Raw genomic sequence first — 18,119 nt, forward strand, 5'->3', positions numbered from 1 at the left:
TATACATGTAAGTAACGCCCCGCCGGACAGACTGACACAGTGACCGGTACATTATACATGTAAGTAACGCCCCGCCGGACAGACTGACACAGTGACCGGTACATTATACATGTAACGCCCCGCCGGACAGACTGACACAGTGACCGGTACATTATACATGTAACGCCCCGCCGGACAGACTGACACAGTGACCGGTACATTATACATGTAAGTAACGCCCCGCCGGACAGACTGACACAGGGACCGGTACATTATACATGTAACGCCCCGCCGGACAGACTGACACAGGGACCGGTACATTATACATGTAAGTAACGCCCCGCCGGACAGACTGACACAGTGACCGGTACATTATACATGTAAGTAACGCCCCGCCGGACAGACTGACACAGTGACCGGTACATTATACATGTAAGTAACGCCCCGCCGGACAGACTGACACAGTGACCGGTACATTATACATGTAACGCCCCGCCGGACAGACTGACACAGTGACCGGTACATTATACATGTAAGTAACGCCCCGCCGGACAGACTGACACAGTGACCGGTACATTATACATGTAACGCCCCGCCGGACAGACTGACACAGTGACCGGTACATTATACATGTAAGTAACGCCCCGCCGGACAGACTGACACAGTGACCGGTACATTATACATGTAACGCCCCGCCGGACAGACTGACACAGTGACCGGTACATTATACATGTAACGCCCCGCCGGACAGACTGACACAGGGACCGGTACATTATACATGTAAGTAACGCCCCGCCGGACAGACTGACACAGGGACCGGTACATTATACATGTAACGCCCCGCCGGACAGACTGACACAGTGACCGGTACATTATACATGTGTTTATTTGTCTGTATATAGTGACCCATTAGAGCGGGTAATAGGAAGGTGACGTCTCTTTCACGGCCACGCCCGTTACCCCGGGGGCCACGCCCGTTACCCCGGGGGCCACGCCCGTTACCCCGGGGGCCACGCCCGTTACCCCGGGGGCCACGCCCGTTACCCCGGGGGCCACGCCATCTGCCGCCCCCCCAGTACGTGCACGTGGAGGTGATACACGGACTGAGCGCCCAGCTCCCCGTCATTAATCACTGCAAGAGACAGAGAGACCTTCAGAGAGACAGCCGAGAGAGCGCAGAGACAGCCGAGAGAGCGCAGAGACAGCCGAGAGAGCGCAGAGACAGCCGAGAGAGCGCAGAGACAGAGAGAGAGCGCAGAGACAGCCGAGAGAGCGCAGACACAGCCGAGAGAACGCAGACACAGCCGAGAGAGCGCAGACACAGCCGAGAGAGCGCAGAGACAGCCGAGAGAGCGCAGAGACAGCCGAGAGAGCGCAGAGACAGCCGAGAGAGCGCAGAGACAGCCGAGAGAGCGCAGACAGAGCGCAGAGAGAGCGCAGAGACAGCCGAGAGAGCGCAGAGACAGCCGAGAGAGCGCAGAGACAGCCGAGAGAGCGCAGAGACAGCCGAGAGAGCGCAGAGACAGCCGAGAGAGCGCAGAGACAGCCGAGAGAGCGCAGAGACAGCCGAGAGAGCGCAGAGACAGAGAGACCTTCAGAGAGACAGCCGAGAGAGCGCAGAGAGAGCCGAGAGAGCGCAGAGACAGAGAGAGAGCGCAGAGACAGCCGAGAGAGCGCAGAGACAGAGAGAGAGCGCAGAGACAGCCGAGAGAGCGCAGAGACAGAGAGAGAGCGCAGAGACAGCCGAGAGAGCGCAGAGACAGCCGAGAGAGCGCAGACAGAGCGCAGAGACAGCCGAGAGAGCGCAGAGACAGAGAGAGAGCGCAGAGACAGCCGAGAGAGCGCAGAGACAGCCGAGAGAGCGCAGAGACAGCCGAGAGAGCGCAGAGACAGCCGAGAGAGCGCAGAGACAGAGAGAGACCTTCCGAGAGACAGCCGAGAGAGCGCAGAGACAGCCGAGAGAGCGCAGAGACAGAGAGAGACCTTCCGAGAGACAGCCGAGAGAGCGCAGAGACAGCCGAGAGAGCGCAGAGACAGAGAGAGACCTTCCGAGAGACAGCCGAGAGAGCGCAGAGACAGCCGAGAGAGCGCAGAGACAGAGAGAGAGCGCAGAGACAGCCGAGAGAGCGCAGAGACAGCCGAGAGAGCGCAGAGACAGCCGAGAGAGCGCAGAGACAGCCGAGAGAGCGCAGAGACAGAGAGAGAGCGCAGAGACAGCCGAGAGAGCGCAGAGACAGCCGAGAGAGCGCAGAGACAGCCGAGAGAGCGCAGAGACAGAGAGAGAGCGCAGAGACAGAGAGAGCGCAGAGACAGCCGAGAGAGCGCAGAGAGAGCCGAGAGAGCGCAGACACAGCCGAGAGAGCGCAGAGACAGCCGAGAGAGCGCAGAGACAGCCGAGAGAGCGCAGAGACAGCCGAGAGAGCGCAGAGACAGCCGAGAGAGCGCAGAGAGACAGCCGAGAGAGCGCAGAGACAGCCGAGAGAGCGCAGAGACAGCCGAGAGAGCGCAGAGACAGCCGAGAGAGCGCAGAGACAGCCGAGAGAGCGCAGACACAGCCGAGAGAGCGCAGAGACAGCCGAGAGAGCGCAGAGACAGCCGAGAGAGCGCAGAGAGAGCCGAGAGAGCGCAGACACAGCCGAGAGAGCGCAGAGACAGCCGAGAGAGCGCAGAGACAGCCGAGAGAGCGCAGAGACAGCCGAGAGAGCGCAGAGACAGCCGAGAGACCTTCCGAGAGACAGCCGAGAGAGCGCAGAGAGAGCCGAGAGAGCGCAGAGACAGCCGAGAGAGCGCAGAGACAGCCGAGAGAGCGCAGAGACAGCCGAGAGAGCGCAGAGACAGCCGAGAGAGCGCAGAGACAGCCGAGAGAGCGCAGAGACAGCCGAGAGAGCGCAGAGGACAGCCGAGAGAGCGCAGAGAGAGCCGAGAGAGCGCAGAGAGAGCCGAGAGAGCGCAGAGACAGAGAGAGAGCGCAGAGACAGCCGAGAGAGCGCAGAGACAGCCGAGAGAGCGCAGAGACAGAGAGACCTTCAGAGAGACAGCCGAGAGAGCGCAGAGACAGCCGAGAGAGCGCAGAGACAGCCGAGAGAGCGCAGAGACAGAGAGAGAGCGCAGAGACAGCCGAGAGAGCGCAGAGACAGCCGAGAGAGCGCAGAGACAGAGAGACCTTCAGAGAGACAGCCGAGAGAGCGCAGAGACAGCCGAGAGAGCGCAGACACAGCCGAGAGAGCGCAGACACAGCCGAGAGAGCGCAGAGACAGCCGAGAGACCTTCAGAGAGACAGCCGAGAGAGCGCAGAGACAGCCAAAAGAGCGCAGAGACAGCCGAGAGAGCGCAGAGACAGCCAAAAGAGCGCAGAGACAGCCAGAGAGAGCGCAGAGACAGCCAGAGAGAGCGCAGACACAGCCAGAGAGAGCGCAGACACAGCCGAGAGAGCGCAGAGACAGCCAGAGAGAGCACAGACACAGCCGAGAGAGCGCAGAGACAGCCGAGAGAGCGCAGAGACAGCCGAGAGAGCGCAGAGACAGCCGAGAGAGCGCAGAGACAGCCAGAGAGAGCGCAGAGACAGAGAGAGACCTTCAGAGAGACACCGAGAGAGCACAGAGACAGCCGAGAGAGCGCAGACACAGCCGAGAGAGCGCAGACACAGCTGAGAGAGCGCAGACACAGCCAGAGAGAGCAGAGACAGCCGAGAGAGCGCAGAGATAACCAGAGAGAGCGCAGACACAGCCGAGAGAGCGCAGACACAGCCAGAGAGAGCAGAGACAGCGAGAGAGCGCAGAGATAACCAGAGAGAGCGCAGACACAGCCGAGAGAGCGCAGACACAGCCGAGAGAGCGCAGACACAGCCGAGAGCGGAGACACAGCCGAGAGAGCGCAGAGACAGAGAGAGACCTTCACAGAGACAGCCGAGAGAGCGCAGAGACAGCCGAGAGAGCGCAGAGACAGCCGAGAGAGCGCAGAGACAGAGAGAGAGCGCAGAGACAGCCGAGAGAGCGCAGAGACAGCCGAGAGAGCGCAGAGACAGCCGAGAGAGCGCAGAGACAGCCGAGAGAGCGCAGACACAGCCGAGAGAGCGCAGAGACAGCCAGAGAGAGCGCAGAGACAGCCGAGAGAGCGCAGAGACAGCCGAGAGAGCGCAGAGACAGCCGAGAGAGCGCAGAGACAGCCAGAGAGAGCGCAGAGACAGCCAAGAGAGCGCAGAGACAGCCGAGAGAGCGCAGAGACAGAGAGAGACCTTCAGAGAGACAGCCGAGAGAGCGCAGAGACAGCCGAGAGAGCGCAGAGACAGCCGAGAGAGCGCAGAGACAGCCGAGAGAGCGCACAGACAGCCGAGAGAGCGCAGAGACAGCCAGAGAGAGCACAGACACAGCCGAGAGAGCGCAGAGACAGCCGAGAGAGCGCAGACACAGCCGAGAGAGCGCAGAGACAGAGAGAGACCTTCAGAGAGACACCCGAGAGAGCGCAGAGACAGCCGAGAGAGCGCAGACACAGCCGAGAGAGCGCAGACACAGCCGAGAGAGCGCAGACACAGCCAGAGAGAGCAGAGACAGCCGAGAGAGCGCAGAGATAACCAGAGAGAGCGCAGACACAGCCGAGAGAGCGCAGACACAGCCAGAGAGAGCGCAGACACAGCCAGAGAGAGCAGAGACAGCCGAGAGAGCGCAGAGATAACCAGAGAGAGCGCAGACACAGCCGAGAGAGCGCAGACACAGCCGAGAGAGCGCAGACACAGCCTGAGAGCGGAGACACAGCCGAGAGAGCGCAGAGACAGCCGAAAGAGCGCAGAGACAGCCGAGAGACCGCAGAGACAGCCGAGAGAGCACAGAGACAGCCGAGAGAGAGCAGACACAGCCGAGAGAGCGCCGAGAGAGCGCAGAGACAGCCAGAGAGAGCGCAGAGACAGCCGAGAGAGCGCAGAGACAGCCGAGAGAGCGCAGAGACAGCCGAGAGAGCGCAGAGACAGCCAGAGAGAGCGCAGAGACAGCCAGAGAGAGCGCAGAGACAGCCGAGAGAGCGCAGAGAGAGCGCAGAGACAGCCGAGAGAGCGCAGAGACAGCCGAGAGAGCGCAGAGACAGCCGAGAGAGCGCAGAGACAGCCGAGAGAGCGCAGAGACAGCCGAGAGAGCGCAGAGACAGCCCGAGAGAGCGCAGAAACAGCCGAGAGAGCGCAGAGACAGCCGAGAGAGCACAGAGACAGCCAGAGAGAGCGCAGTGACAGCCAGAGAGAGCCGAGACAGCAGAGAGAGAGCCGAGACAGCCAGAGAGAGAGCCGAGACCGCCAGAGAGAGAGCCGAGACAGCCAGAGACAGAGCAGAGACAGAGCAGAGACAGAGCAGAGACAGCCAGACAGAGCAGAGACAGCCAGAGACAGAGCAGAGACAAGCAAGAAACAGAGCAGAGACAGCCAGAGACAGAGCAGAGACAGCCAGAGAGTGCAGAGACAGCCAGAGAGAGCGCAGACACAGCCGAGAGAGACCGAGATAGAGGCAGAGAGACCGAGACAGCCGAGAGAGAGCGCAGAGACAGCCGAGAGAGCGCAGAGACAGCCAGAGAGAGCGCAGAGACAGCCGAGAGAGCGCAGAGACAGCCGAGAGAGCGCAGAGACAGCCGAGAGAGCGCAGAGACAGCCGAGAGAGCGCAGAGACAGCCAGAGAGAGCGCAGAGACAGCCAGAGAGCGCAGACACAGCCGAGAGAGCGCAGACACAGCCGAGAGAGCGCAAACACAGCGAGAGAGCGCAGACACAGCCGAGAGAGCGCAGAGACAGCCGAGAGAGCGCAGACACAGCCGAGAGAGCGCAGACACAGCCGAGAGAGCGCAGACAGAGCGCAGAGAGAGCGCAGACACAGCCGAGAGAGCGCAGACACAGCCAGAGAGAGCGCAGGACACAGCCGAGAGAGCGCAGAGACAGCCGAGAGAGCGCAGAGACAGCCGAGAGAGCGCAGAGACAGCCGAGAGAGCGCAGACACAGCCGAGAGAGCGCAGAGACAGCCGAGAGAGCGCACAGACAGCCGAGAGAGCGCAGAGACAGACAGAGAGAGCATAGACACAGCCGAGAGAGCGCAGAGACAGCCGAGAGAGCGCAGACACAGCCGAGAGAGCGCAGAGACAGAGAGAGACCTTCAGAGAGACACCGAGAGAGCGCAGAGACAGCCGAGAGAGCGCAGACACAGCCGAGAGAGCGCAGACACAGCCGAGAGAGCGCAGACACAGCCAGAGAGAGCAGAGACAGCCGAGAGAGCGCAGAGATAACCAGAGAGAGCGCAGACACAGCCGAGAGAGCGCAGACACAGCCAGAGAGAGCGCAGACACAGCCAGAGAGAGCAGAGACAGCCGAGAGAGCGCAGAGATAACCAGAGAGAGCGCAGACACAGCCGAGAGAGCGCAGACACAGCCGAGAGAGCGCAGACACAGCCGAGAGCGGAGACACAGCCGAGAGAGCGCAGAGACAGCCGAAAGAGCGCAGAGACAGCCGAGAGACCGCAGAGACAGCCGAGAGAGCACAGAGACAGCCGAGAGAGAGCAGACACAGCCGAGAGAGCGCCGAGAGAGCGCAGAGACAGCCAGAGAGAGCGCAGAGACAGCCGAGAGAGCGCAGAGACAGCCGAGAGAGCGCAGAGACAGCCGAGAGAGCGCAGAGACAGCCAGAGAGAGCGCAGAGACAGCCAGAGAGAGCGCAGAGACAGCCGAGAGAGCGCAGAGAGAGCGCAGAGACAGCCGAGAGAGCGCAGAGACAGCCGAGAGAGCGCAGAGACAGCCGAGAGAGCGCAGAGACAGCCGAGAGAGCGCAGAGACAGCCCGAGAGAGCGCAGAAACAGCCGAGAGAGCGCAGAGACAGCCGAGAGAGCACAGAGACAGCCAGAGAGAGCGCAGTGACAGCCAGAGAGAGCCGAGACAGCCAGAGAGAGAGCCGAGACAGCCAGAGAGAGAGCGAGACAGCCAGAGACAGAGCAGAGACAGCCAGAGACAGAGCAGAGACAGCCAGACAGAGCAGAGACAGAGCAGAGACAGCCAGAGACAGAGCAGAGACAAGCAAGAAACAGAGCAGAGACAGCCAGAGACAGAGCAGAGACAGCCAGAGAGTGCAGAGACAGCCAGAGAGCGCAGACACAGCCGAGAGAGACCGAGATAGAGGCAGAGAGACCGAGACGGCCGAGAGAGGCAGAGAGACCGAGACGGCGCAGAGACAGCCGAGAGAGAGAGACCGAGAAAGCCGAGAGAGAGAGACCGAGACAGCCGAGAGAGAGAGACCGAGACAGCCAAGAGAGAGAGACCGAGACAGTCGAGAGAGAGAGACCGAGACAGTCGAGAGAGAGACCGAGACAGCCGAGAGAGAGACCGAGACAGCCGAGAGAGAGAGGCAGAGAGACCGAGACAGCCGAGAGAGACCGAGACAGCCGAGAGAAGAGACCGAGACAGCCGAGAGAGAGACCGAGACAGCCGAGAGAGAGACCGAGACAGCCGAGGAGAGAGACCGAGACAGCCGAGAGAGAGACCGAGACAGCCGAGAGAGAGGCAGAGAGACCGCTGAGAGAGAGGCAGAGAGACCGAGACAGCCGAGAGAGAGACCGAGACAGCCGAGAGAGAGAGACCGAGACAGCCGAGAGAGAGAGGCAGAGAGACCGAGACAGTCGAGAGAGAGAGGCAGAGAGACCGAGACAGCAGAGAGAGAGACCGAAACAGCCGAGAGAGAGAGACGAGACAGCCGAGAGAGAGAGAGACCGAGACAGCCGAGAGAGAGAGACCAAGACAGCCGAGAGAGACCGAGACAGCCGAGAGAGACCGAGACAGCCGACAGAGAGAGACCGAGACAGCCGAGAGAGAGAGACCGAGTCAGCCGAGAGAGAGAGACCGAGACAGCCGAGAGAGAGACCGAGACAGCCGAGAGAGAGACCGAGACAGCTGAGAGAGAGACCGAGACAGCCGAGAGAGAGAGACCGAGACAGCAGAGAGAGAGACCGAGACAGCCGAGAGAGAGACCGAGACAGCCGAGAGAGAGAGAGGCAGAGAGACCGAGACAGTCGAGAGAGAGGCAGAGAGACCGAGACAGCCGAGAGAGAGAGACCGAGACAGCCGAGAGAGAGAGACCGAGACAGCCGAGAGAGAGAGACCGAGACAGCCGAGAGAGACCGAGACAGCCGAGAGAGAGAGACCGAGACAGCCGAGAGAGAGAGACCGAGACAGCCGAGAGAGAGAGACCGAGACAGCCGAGAGAGAGAGACCGAGACAGCCGAGAGAGAGAGACCGAGACAGCCGAGAGAGAGAGACCGAGACAGCCGAGAGAGAGAGACCGAGACAGCCGAGAGAGGGAGACCGAGACAGCCGAGAGAGAGACCGAGACAGCCGAGAGAGAGAGACCGAGACAGCCGAGAGAGAGAGACCGAGACAGCGAGAGAGAGAGACCGAGACAGCCGAGAGAGAGAGACCGAGACAGCCGAGAGAGAGAGACCGAGACAGCGAGAGAGAGAGACCGAGACAGTCGAGAGAGAGAGACCGAGACAGCCGAGAGAGAGAGAGACCGAGACAGCCGAGAGAGAGAGACCGAGACAGCCGAGAGAGAGAGAGACCGAGACAGCCGAGAGAGAGAGAGAGACCGAGACAGCCGAGAGAGAGAGAGACCGAGACAGCCGAGAGAGAGAGACCGAGACAGCCAAGAGGGAGAGAGAGACCGAGACAGCCGAGACAGAGACCGAGACAGCCGAGAGAGAGACCGAGACAGCTGAGAGAGAGAGACCGAGACAGCGAGAGAGAGACCGAGACAGCCGAGAGAGAGACCGAGACAGCCGAGAGAGAGACCGAGACAGCCGAGAGAGAGACCGAGACAGCCGAGAGAGAGAGAGGCAGAGAGACCGAGACAGCCGAGAGAGAGGCAGAGAGACCGAGACAGCCAAGAGAGAGAGAGACCGAGACAGCCGAGAGAGAGACCGAGACAGCCGAGAGAGAGACCGAGACAGCCGATAGAGAGAGAGCAGAGAGACCGAGACAGCCGAGAGAGAGGCAGAGAGACCGAGACAGCCAAGAGAGAGAGAGACTGAGACAGCCGAGAGAGAGAGACCGAGACAGCTGAGAGAGAGAGAGACCGAGACAGCCGAGAGAGAGAGACCGAGACAGCCGAGAGAGAGAGAGACCGAGACAGCCGAGAGAGAGACCGAGACAGCCGAGAGAGAAGAGAGACCCGAGACAGCCGAGACGAGAGAGAGACCGAGACAGCCGAGAGAGAGAGACCGAGACAGCGAGAGAGAGAGACCGAGACAGCCGAGAGAGAGAGACCGAGACAGCCGAGAGAGAGAGAGACCGAGACAGCCGAGAGAGAGAGGACCGAGACAGCCGAGAGAGAGAGACCGAGACAGCCGAGAGAGAGAGACCAAGAGAGAGAGACCGAGACAGCCGAGAGAGAGAGACAGAGACAGCCGAGAGAGAGAGACCGAGACAGCCGAGAGAGAGAGACCGAGACAGCCGAGAGAGACCGAGACAGCCGAGAGAGAGAGACCGAGACAGCCGAGAGAGAGACCGAGACAGCCGAGAGAGAGAGAGCAGAGAGACCGAGACAGCCGAGAGAGAGGCAGAGAGACCGAGACAGCCGAAGAGAGAGAGAGACCGAGAGAGAGAGACCGAGACAGTCGAGAGAGAGAGACCGAGACAGCCGAGAGAGACCGAGACAGCCGAGAGAGACCGAGACAGCGAGAGAGACCGAGACAGCCGAGAGAGAGAGACCAAGACAGCCGAGAGAGAGAGACCGAGACAGCCGAGAGAGAGAGACCGAGACAGCCGAGAGAGAGACCGAGACAGCCGAGAGAGAGAGAGAGACCGAGACAGCCGAGAGAGAGAGACCGAGACAGCGAGAGAGAGAGAGACCGAGAGAGAGAGAGACCGAGACAGCCGAGAGAGAGAGACCGAGACAGCCGAGAGAGAGAGAGACCGAGACAGCCGAGAGAGAGAGACCGAGACAGCCGAGAGAGAGACCGAGACAGCCGAGAGAGAGACCGAGACAGCCGAGAGAGAGAGACCGAGACAGCCGAGAGAGAGAGAGACCGAGACAGCCGAGAGAGAGAGACCGAGACAGCCGAGAGAGAGAGACCGAGACAGCCGAGAGAGAGAGACCGAGACAGCCGAGAGAGAGAGAGACCGAGACAGCCGAGAGAGAGAGACCGAGACAGCCGAGAGAGAGACCAAGAGAGAGAGACCGAGACAGCCGAGAGAGAGAGACAGAGACAGCCGAGAGAGAGAGACCCGAGACAGCCGAGAGAGAGAGACTGAGACAGCCGAGAGAGACCGAGACAGCCGAGAGAGAGACCGAGACAGCCGAGAGAGAGACCGAGACAGCCGAGAGAGAGAGAGACCGAGACAGCCAGAGAGAGAGAGAGACAGAGACAGCCGAGAGAGAGAGAGAGAGACAGAGACAGCCGAGAGAGAGAGACCGAGACAGCCAAGAGAGAGAGAGACCGAGACAGCCGAGAGAGAGACCGAGACAGCCGAGAGAGAGACCGAGACAGCCGAGAGAGAGAGAGGCAGAGAGACCGAGACAGCCGAGAGAGAGGCAGAGAGACCGAGACAGCCAAGAGAGAGAGAGACCGAGACAGCCGAGAGAGACCGAGACAACCGAGAGAGACCGAGACAGCCGAGAGAGACCGAGACAGCCGAGAGAGAGAGACCGAGACAGCCGAGAGAGAGAGACCGAGACAGCCGAGAGAGAGAGAGACCGAGACAGCCGAGAGAGAGAGACCGAGACAGCCGAGAGAGAGAGACCGAGAGAGAGAGAGACCGAGACAGCCGAGAGAGAGAGACCGAGACAGCCGAGAGAGAGAGAGACCGAGACAGCCGAGAGAGAGACCGAGACAGCCGAGAGAGAGAGAGACCGAGACAGCCGAGAGAGAGAGACCGAGACAGCCGAGAGAGAGAGACCGAGACAGCCGAGAGAGAGAGACCGAGACAGCCGAGAGAGAGACCGAGACAGCCGAGAGAGAGAGAGGCAGAGAGACCGAGACAGCCGAGAGAGAGGCAGAGAGACCGAGACAGCCAAGAGAGAGAGAGACCGAGACAGCCGAGAGAGAGACCGAGACAGCCGAGAGAGAGACCGAGACAGCCGAGAGAGAGAGAGGCAGAGAGACCGAGACAGCCGAGAGAGAGAGACCGAGACAGCCGAGAGAGAGAGACCGAGACAGCCAAGAGAGAGAGACCGAGACAGCCGAGAGAGAGAGAGACCGAGACAGCCGAGAGAGAGAGACCGAGACAGCCGAGAGAGAGAGACCGAGAGAGAGAGAGACCGAGACAGCCGAGAGAGAGAGACCGAGACAGCCGAGAGAGAGAGAGACCGAGACATCCGAGAGAGAGAGACCGAGACAGCCGAGAGAGAGAGACCGAGACAGCCGAGAGAGAGAGCGACAGAGACAGCCGAGAGAGAGAGACCGAGACAGCCGAGAGAGAGAGAGACCGAGACAGCCGAGAGAGAGAGAGAGACAGAGACAGCCGAGAGAGAGAGAGAGACAGAGACAGCCGAGAGAGAGAGACAGAGACAGCCGAGAGAGAGAGACCGAGACAGCCGAGAGAGAGAGACCGAGACAGCCGAGAGAGAGAGATCGAGACAGCCGAGAGAGAGAGACCGAGACAGCCGAGAGAGAGAGACCGAGACAGCCGAGAGAGAGAGACCGAGACAGCCGAGAGAGAGACCGAGACAGCCGAGAGAGAGAGACCGAGACAGCCGAGAGAGACAGAGACAGCCGAGAGAGAGAGAGACAGAGACAGCCGCGAGAGAGAGAGACAGAGACAGCCGAGAGAGAGAGACCGAGACAGCCGAGAGAGAGAGAGACAGAGATAGCCGAGAGAGAGAGACCGAGACAGCCGAGAGAGACCGAGACAGCCGAGAGAGAGAGACCGAGACAGCCGAGAGAGAGAGCGACAGAGACAGCCGAGAGAGAGAGACAGAGACAGCCGAGAGAGACAGAGACAGCCGAGAGAGACCGAGACAGCCGAGAGAGAGAGAGACCGAGACAGCCGAGAGAGAGAGAGACAGAGACAGCCGAGAGAGAGAGAGAGAGAGAGAGAGACAGAGACAGCCGAGAGAGAGAGAGAGAGAGAAAGAGACAGCCGAGAGAGAGAGACCGAGACAGCCGAGAGAGAGAGAGACCGAGACAGCCGAGAGAGAGACCGAGACAGCCGAGAGAGAGAGAGACAGCCGAGAGAGAGAGACCGAGACAGCCGAGAGAGAGAGAGACAGAGACAGCCGAGAGAGAGACAGAGACAGAGACAGCCGAGAGAGAGAGAGACCGAGACAGACGAGAGAGAGAGAGAGACAGAGACAGCCGAGAGAGAGAGAGAGAGACCGAGACAGCCGAGAGAGAGAGACCGAGACAGCCGAGAGAGAGAGACAGAGACAGCCGAGAGAGAGAGAGACCGAGACAGCCGAGAGAGAGAGAGAGAGAGAGAGAGACAGAGACAGCCGAGAGAGAGAGAGAGAGAGAGACCGAGACAGCCGAGAGAGAGAGAGGCAGAGACAGCCGAGAGAGAGAGACCGAGACAGCCGAGAGAGAGAGAGACCGAGACAGCCGAGAGAGAGAGACCGAGACAGCCGAGAGAGAGAGACCGAGAGAGAGAGAGACCGAGAGAGAGAGAGACCGAGACAGCCGAGAGAGAGAGACCGAGACAGCCGAGAGAGACCGAGACAGCCGAGAGAGAGAGACCGAGACAGCCGAGAGAGAGAGACCGAGACAGCCGAGAGAGAGAGATCGAGACAGCCGAGAGAGAGAGACCGAGACAGCCGAGAGAGAGAGACCGAGACAGCCGAGAGAGAGAGACCGAGACAGCCGAGAGAGAGACCGAGACAGCCGAGAGAGAGAGACCGAGACAGCCGAGAGAGACAGAGACAGCCGAGAGAGAGAGAGACAGAGACAGCCGAGAGAGAGAGAGACAGAGACAGCCGAGAGAGAGAGACCGAGACAGCCGAGAGAGAGAGAGAGACAGAGATAGCCGAGAGAGAGAGACCGAGACAGCCGAGAGAGAGAGACCGAGACAGCCGAGAGAGAGAGCGACAGAGACAGCCGAGAGAGAGAGACAGAGACAGCCGAGAGAGACAGAGACAGCCGAGAGAGACCGAGACAGCCGAGAGAGAGAGAGACCGAGACAGCCGAGAGAGAGACAGAGACAGAGACAGCCGAGAGAGAGAGAGAGACAGAGACAGCCGAGAGAGAGAGAGAGACAGAGACAGCCGAGAGAGAGAGACCGAGACAGCCGAGAGAGAGAGAGACCGAGACAGCCGAGAGAGAGAGACAGAGACAGCCGAGAGAGAGAGAGACCGAGACAGCCGAGAGAGAGAGAGAGACAGAGACAGCCGAGAGAGAGAGAGAGACAGAGACAGCCGAGAGAGAGAGAGAGACCGAGACAGCCGAGAGAGAGACAGAGACAGCCGAGAGAGAGAGAGAGAGAGAGAGACCGAGACAGCCGAGAGAGAGAGAGGCAGAGACAGCCGAGAGAGAGAGACCGAGACAGCCGAGAGAGAGAGAGACCGAGACAGCCGAGAGAGAGAGACCGAGACAGCCGAGAGAGACAGCCGAGAGAGAGAGACCGAGACAGCCGAGAGAGAGAGACCGAGACAGCCGAGAGAGAGAGACCGAGACAGCCGAGAGAGAGAGACCGAGACAGCCGAGAGAGAGAGATCGAGACAGCCGAGAGAGAGAGATCGAGACAGCCGAGAGAGAGAGACCGAGACAGCCGAGAGAGAGAGACCGAGACAGCCGAGAGAGAGAGACCGAGACAGCCGAGAGAGAGACCGAGACAGCCGAGAGAGAGAGACCGAGACAGCCGAGAGAGACAGAGACAGCCGAGAGAGAGAGAGACAGAGACAGCCGAGAGAGAGAGAGACAGAGACAGCCGAGAGAGAGAGACCGAGACAGCCGAGAGAGAGAGACAGAGATAGCCGAGAGAGAGAGACCGAGACAGCCGAGAGAGAGAGACCGAGACAGCCGAGAGAGAGAGACCGAGACAGCCGAGAGAGAGAGCGACAGAGACAGCCGAGAGAGAGAGACAGAGACAGCCGAGAGAGACAGAGACAGCCGAGAGAGACAGAGACAGCCGAGAGAGACCGAGACAGCCGAGAGAGAGACCGAGACAGCCGAGAGAGAGACAGAGACAGAGACAGCCGAGAGAGAGAGAGAGACAGAGACAGCCGAGAGAGAGAGAGACAGAGACAGCCGAGAGAGAGAGAGAGACAGAGACAGCCGAGAGAGAGAGAGAGAGAGAGTGACCGAGACAGCCGAGAGAGAGAGAGACCGAGACAGCCGAGAGAGAGAGACAGAGACAGCTGAGAGAGAGACCGAGACAGCCGAGAGAGAGAGACCGAGACAGCCGAGAGAGAGAGAGAGACCGAGACAGCCGAGAGAGAGAGAGAGACAGAGACAGCCGAGAGAGAGAGAGACAGAGACAGCCGAGAGAGAGAGAGACCGAGACAGCCGAGAGAGAGAGACAGAGACAGCCGAGAGAGAGAGAGACCGAGACAGCCGAGAGAGAGAGAGAGAGACAGAGACAGCCGAGAGAGAGAGAGACCGAGACAGCCGAGAGAGAGAGACCGAGACAGCCGAGAGAGAGAGAGAGACAGAGACAGCCGAGAGAGAGAGAGACAGAGACAGCCGAGAGAGAGAGACCGAGACAGCCGAGAGAGAGAGAGACCGAGACAGCCGAGAGAGAGAGACCGAGACAGCCGAGAGAGAGAGACCGAGACAGCCGAGAGAGAGAGCGACAGAGACAGCCGAGAGAGAGAGACAGAGACAGCCGAGAGAGACAGAGACAGCCGAGAGAGACAGAGACAGCCGAGAGAGACCGAGACAGCCGAGAGAGAGAGAGACCGAGACAGCCGAGAGAGAGAGACCGAGACAGCCGAGAGAGAGAGAGACAGAGACAGCCGAGAGAGAGAGAGAGACAGAGACAGCGGAGAGAGAGAGAGACCGAGACAGACGAGAGAGAGAGAGACAGAGACAGCCGAGAGAGAGAGAGACCGAGACAGCCGAGAGAGAGAGAGACCGAGACAGCCGAGAGAGAGAGACAGAGACAGCCGAGAGAGAGAGAGACCGAGACAGCCGAGAGAGAGAGAGAGACAGAGACAGCCGAGAGAGAGAGAGACCGAGACAGCCGAGAGAGAGAGAGAGACAGAGACAGCCGAGAGAGAGAGAGAGACAGAGACAGCCGAGAGAGAGAGAGAGAGAGAGAGAGACAGAGACAGCCGAGAGAGAGAGAGAGAGAGAGACCGAGACAGCCGAGAGAGAGAGAGACCGAGACAGCCGAGAGAGAGAGACAGCCGAGAGAGAGAGAGACCGAGACAGCCGAGAGAGAGAGACAGAGACAGCCGAGAGAGAGAGCGACAGAGACAGCCGAGAGAGAGAGACAGAGACAGCCGAGAGAGACAGAGACAGCCGAGAGAGACAGAGACAGCCGAGAGAGACCGAGACAGCCGAGAGAGAGAGAGACCGTGACAGCCGAGAGAGAGACAGAGACAGAGACAGCCGAGAGAGAGAGAGAGACAGAGACAGCCGAGAGAGAGAGAGAGACAGAGACAGCCGAGAGAGAGAGACCGAGACAGCCGAGAGAGAGAGAGACAGCCGAGAGAGAGAGAGAGACAGAGACAGCCGAGAGAGAGAGAGACCGAGACAGACGAGAGAGAGAGAGAGACAGAGACAGCCAAGAGAGAGAGAGAGAGAGAGAGACCGAGACAGCCGAGAGAGAGAGAGACCGAGACAGCCGAGAGAGAGAGACAGAGACAGCCGAGAGAGAGAGAGACCGAGACAGCCGAGAGAGAGAGAGAGACAGAGACAGCCGAGAGAGAGAAAGACCGAGACAGCCGAGAGAGAGAGAGAGACCGAGACAGCCGAGAGAGAGAGAGAGACAGAGACAGCCGAGAGAGAGAGAGAGAGAGACCGAGACAGCCGAGAGAGAGAGAGGCAGAGACAGCCGAGAGAGAGAGACCGAGACAGCCGAGAGAGAGACCGAGACAGCCGAGAGAGAGAGACCGAGACAGCCGAGAGAGAGAGACCGAGAGAGAGAGAGACCGAGACAGCCGAGAGAGAGAGACCGAGACAGCCGAGAGAGACCGAGACAGCCGAGAGAGAGAGACCGAGACAGCCGAGAGAGAGAGACCGAGACAGCCGAGAGAGAGAGACCGAGACAGCCGAGAGAGAGAGACCGAGACAGCCGAGAGAGAGAGACCGAGACAGCCGAGAGAGAGACCGAGACAGCCGAGAGAGAGAGACCGAGACAGCCGAGAGAGACAGAGACAGCCGAGAGAGAGAGAGACAGAGACAGCCGAGAGAGAGAGACCGAGACAGCCGAGAGAGAGAGAGAGACAGAGATAGCCGAGAGAGAGAGACCGAGACAGCCGAGAGAGAGAGCGACAGAGACAGCCGAGAGAGAGAGACAGAGACAGCCGAGAGAGACAGAGACAGCCGAGAGAGACAGAGACAGCCGAGAGAGACCGAGACAGCCAAGAGAGACCGAGACAGCCGAGAGAGAGAGAGACCGAGACAGCCGAGAGAGAGACAGAGACCGAGACAGCCGAGAGAGAGAGAGAGACAGAGACAGCCGAGAGAGAGAGAGAGACAGAGACAGCCGAGAGAGAGAGACCGAGACAGCCGAGAGAGAGAGAGACAGAGACAGCCGAGAGAGAGAGACAGAGACAGCCGAGAGAGAGAGAGACCGAGACAGACGAGAGAGAGAGAGAGACAGAGACAGCCGAGAGAGAGAGAGAGAGAGAGAGAGACCGAGACAGCCGAGAGAGACCGAGACAGCCGAGAGAGAGAGACAGAGACAGCCGAGAGAGAGAGAGACCGAGACAGCCGAGAGAGAGAGAGAGACAGAGACAGCCGAGAGAGAGAGAGACCGAGACAGCCGAGAGAGAGAGACCGAGACAGCCGAGAGAGAGAGAGAGACCGAGACAGCCGAGAGAGAGAGAGAGAGACCGAGACAGCCGAGAGAGAGAGAGACAGAGACAGCGAGAGAGAGTAAGTATAGTAAGAAGCGGGAGGTGTGAGTAACGCGGGTCCCGGCTCTCACCCAGCCTGTACCCGTCTGTCAGATTCTCTTTCTGCGCCAGGAGGCTGGCGGTGACGAGCAGGTGTCCCAGCAGCTGCAAGGCAGATAAGAGGGGGGCACAGTATATTCTGGGGGGGCACAGTATATTCGGGGGGGGGGGCACAGTATATTCGGGGGGGGGCACAGTATATTCGGGGGGGGCACAGTATATTCGGGGGGGGGGCACAGTATATTCGGGGGGGGCACAGTATATTCTGGGGGGGCACAGTATATTCGGGGGGGGGGGGCACAGTATATTCGGGGGGGGGCACAGTATATTCGGGGGGGGCACAGTATATTCGGGGGGGGGGCACAGTATATTCGGGGGGGGGCACAGTATATTCTGGGGGGGCACAGTATATTCTGGGGGGGCACAGTATATTCTGGGGGGGGGCACAGTATATTCTGGGGGGGCACAGTATATTCTGGGGGGGCACAGTATATTCTGGGGGGGCACAGTATATTCTGGGGGGGGGGGTGCTCCCCCCCGGGGCACAGTATATTCTGGGGGGGTGCACAGTATATTCGGGGGGGGGGGCACAGTATATTCGGGGGGGGGGGGCACAGTATATTCTGGGGGGGGCACAGTATATTCTGGGGGGGGCACAGTATATTCTGGGGGGGGCACAGTATATTCTGGGGGGGGGCACAGTATATTCTGGGGGGGCACAGTATATTCTGGGGGGGCACAGTATATTCTGGGGGGCACAGTATATTCTGGGGGGGGCACAGTATATTCTGGGGGCGGGGGTGCTCCCCCCCGGGGTACAGTATATTCTGGGGGGGGGTACGTGCTCCCCCCCGGGGCACAGTATATTCTGGGGGGGGGGGTGCATGCTCCCCCCCGGGGCACAGTATATTCTGGGGGGGGGGGGAGGGGTGCGTGCTCCCCCCGGGGCACAGTATATTCTGGGGGGGTTGCGTGCTCCCCCCGGGGCACAGTATATTCTGGGGGGGGGTGCGTGCTCCCCCCAGGGCACAGTATATTCTGGGGGGGGGTGCGTGCTCCCCCCGGGGCACAGTATATTCTGGGGGGGTGCGTGCTCCCCCCGGGGCACAGTATGTTCTGGGGGGGGTGCTTGCTCCCCCCCG

The 18,119-nt window shown here is 60.3% G+C and overlaps 1 protein-coding gene across 5 annotated transcripts in view; it reads right to left on the reverse strand.

Annotated features, from left to right (window-relative positions):
• Positions 1-849: 849 nt before the first annotated feature.
• Positions 850-18,119, reverse strand: part of LOC142475369 (putative HIT-like protein Synpcc7942_1390) — a 32,643-nt gene continuing 15,373 nt past the window's right edge. For all 5 annotated transcript variants that reach the window (XM_075581286.1, XM_075581285.1, XM_075581284.1 and 2 more), the window contains 2 exons: positions 17,010-17,082; positions 850-1,111 (listed from right to left, as the gene is read on the reverse strand). In XM_075581286.1, the coding sequence (XP_075437401.1) occupies positions 1,020-1,111; positions 17,010-17,082 (165 nt within the window). In that variant the 3' untranslated portion in view covers positions 850-1,019. The remainder of the gene's footprint in view (positions 1,112-17,009; positions 17,083-18,119) is intronic.

Source organism: Ascaphus truei, unplaced genomic scaffold, assembly GCF_040206685.1.
Source record: "Ascaphus truei isolate aAscTru1 unplaced genomic scaffold, aAscTru1.hap1 HAP1_SCAFFOLD_1195, whole genome shotgun sequence".
Taxonomy (NCBI): domain Eukaryota; kingdom Metazoa; phylum Chordata; class Amphibia; order Anura; family Ascaphidae; genus Ascaphus; species Ascaphus truei.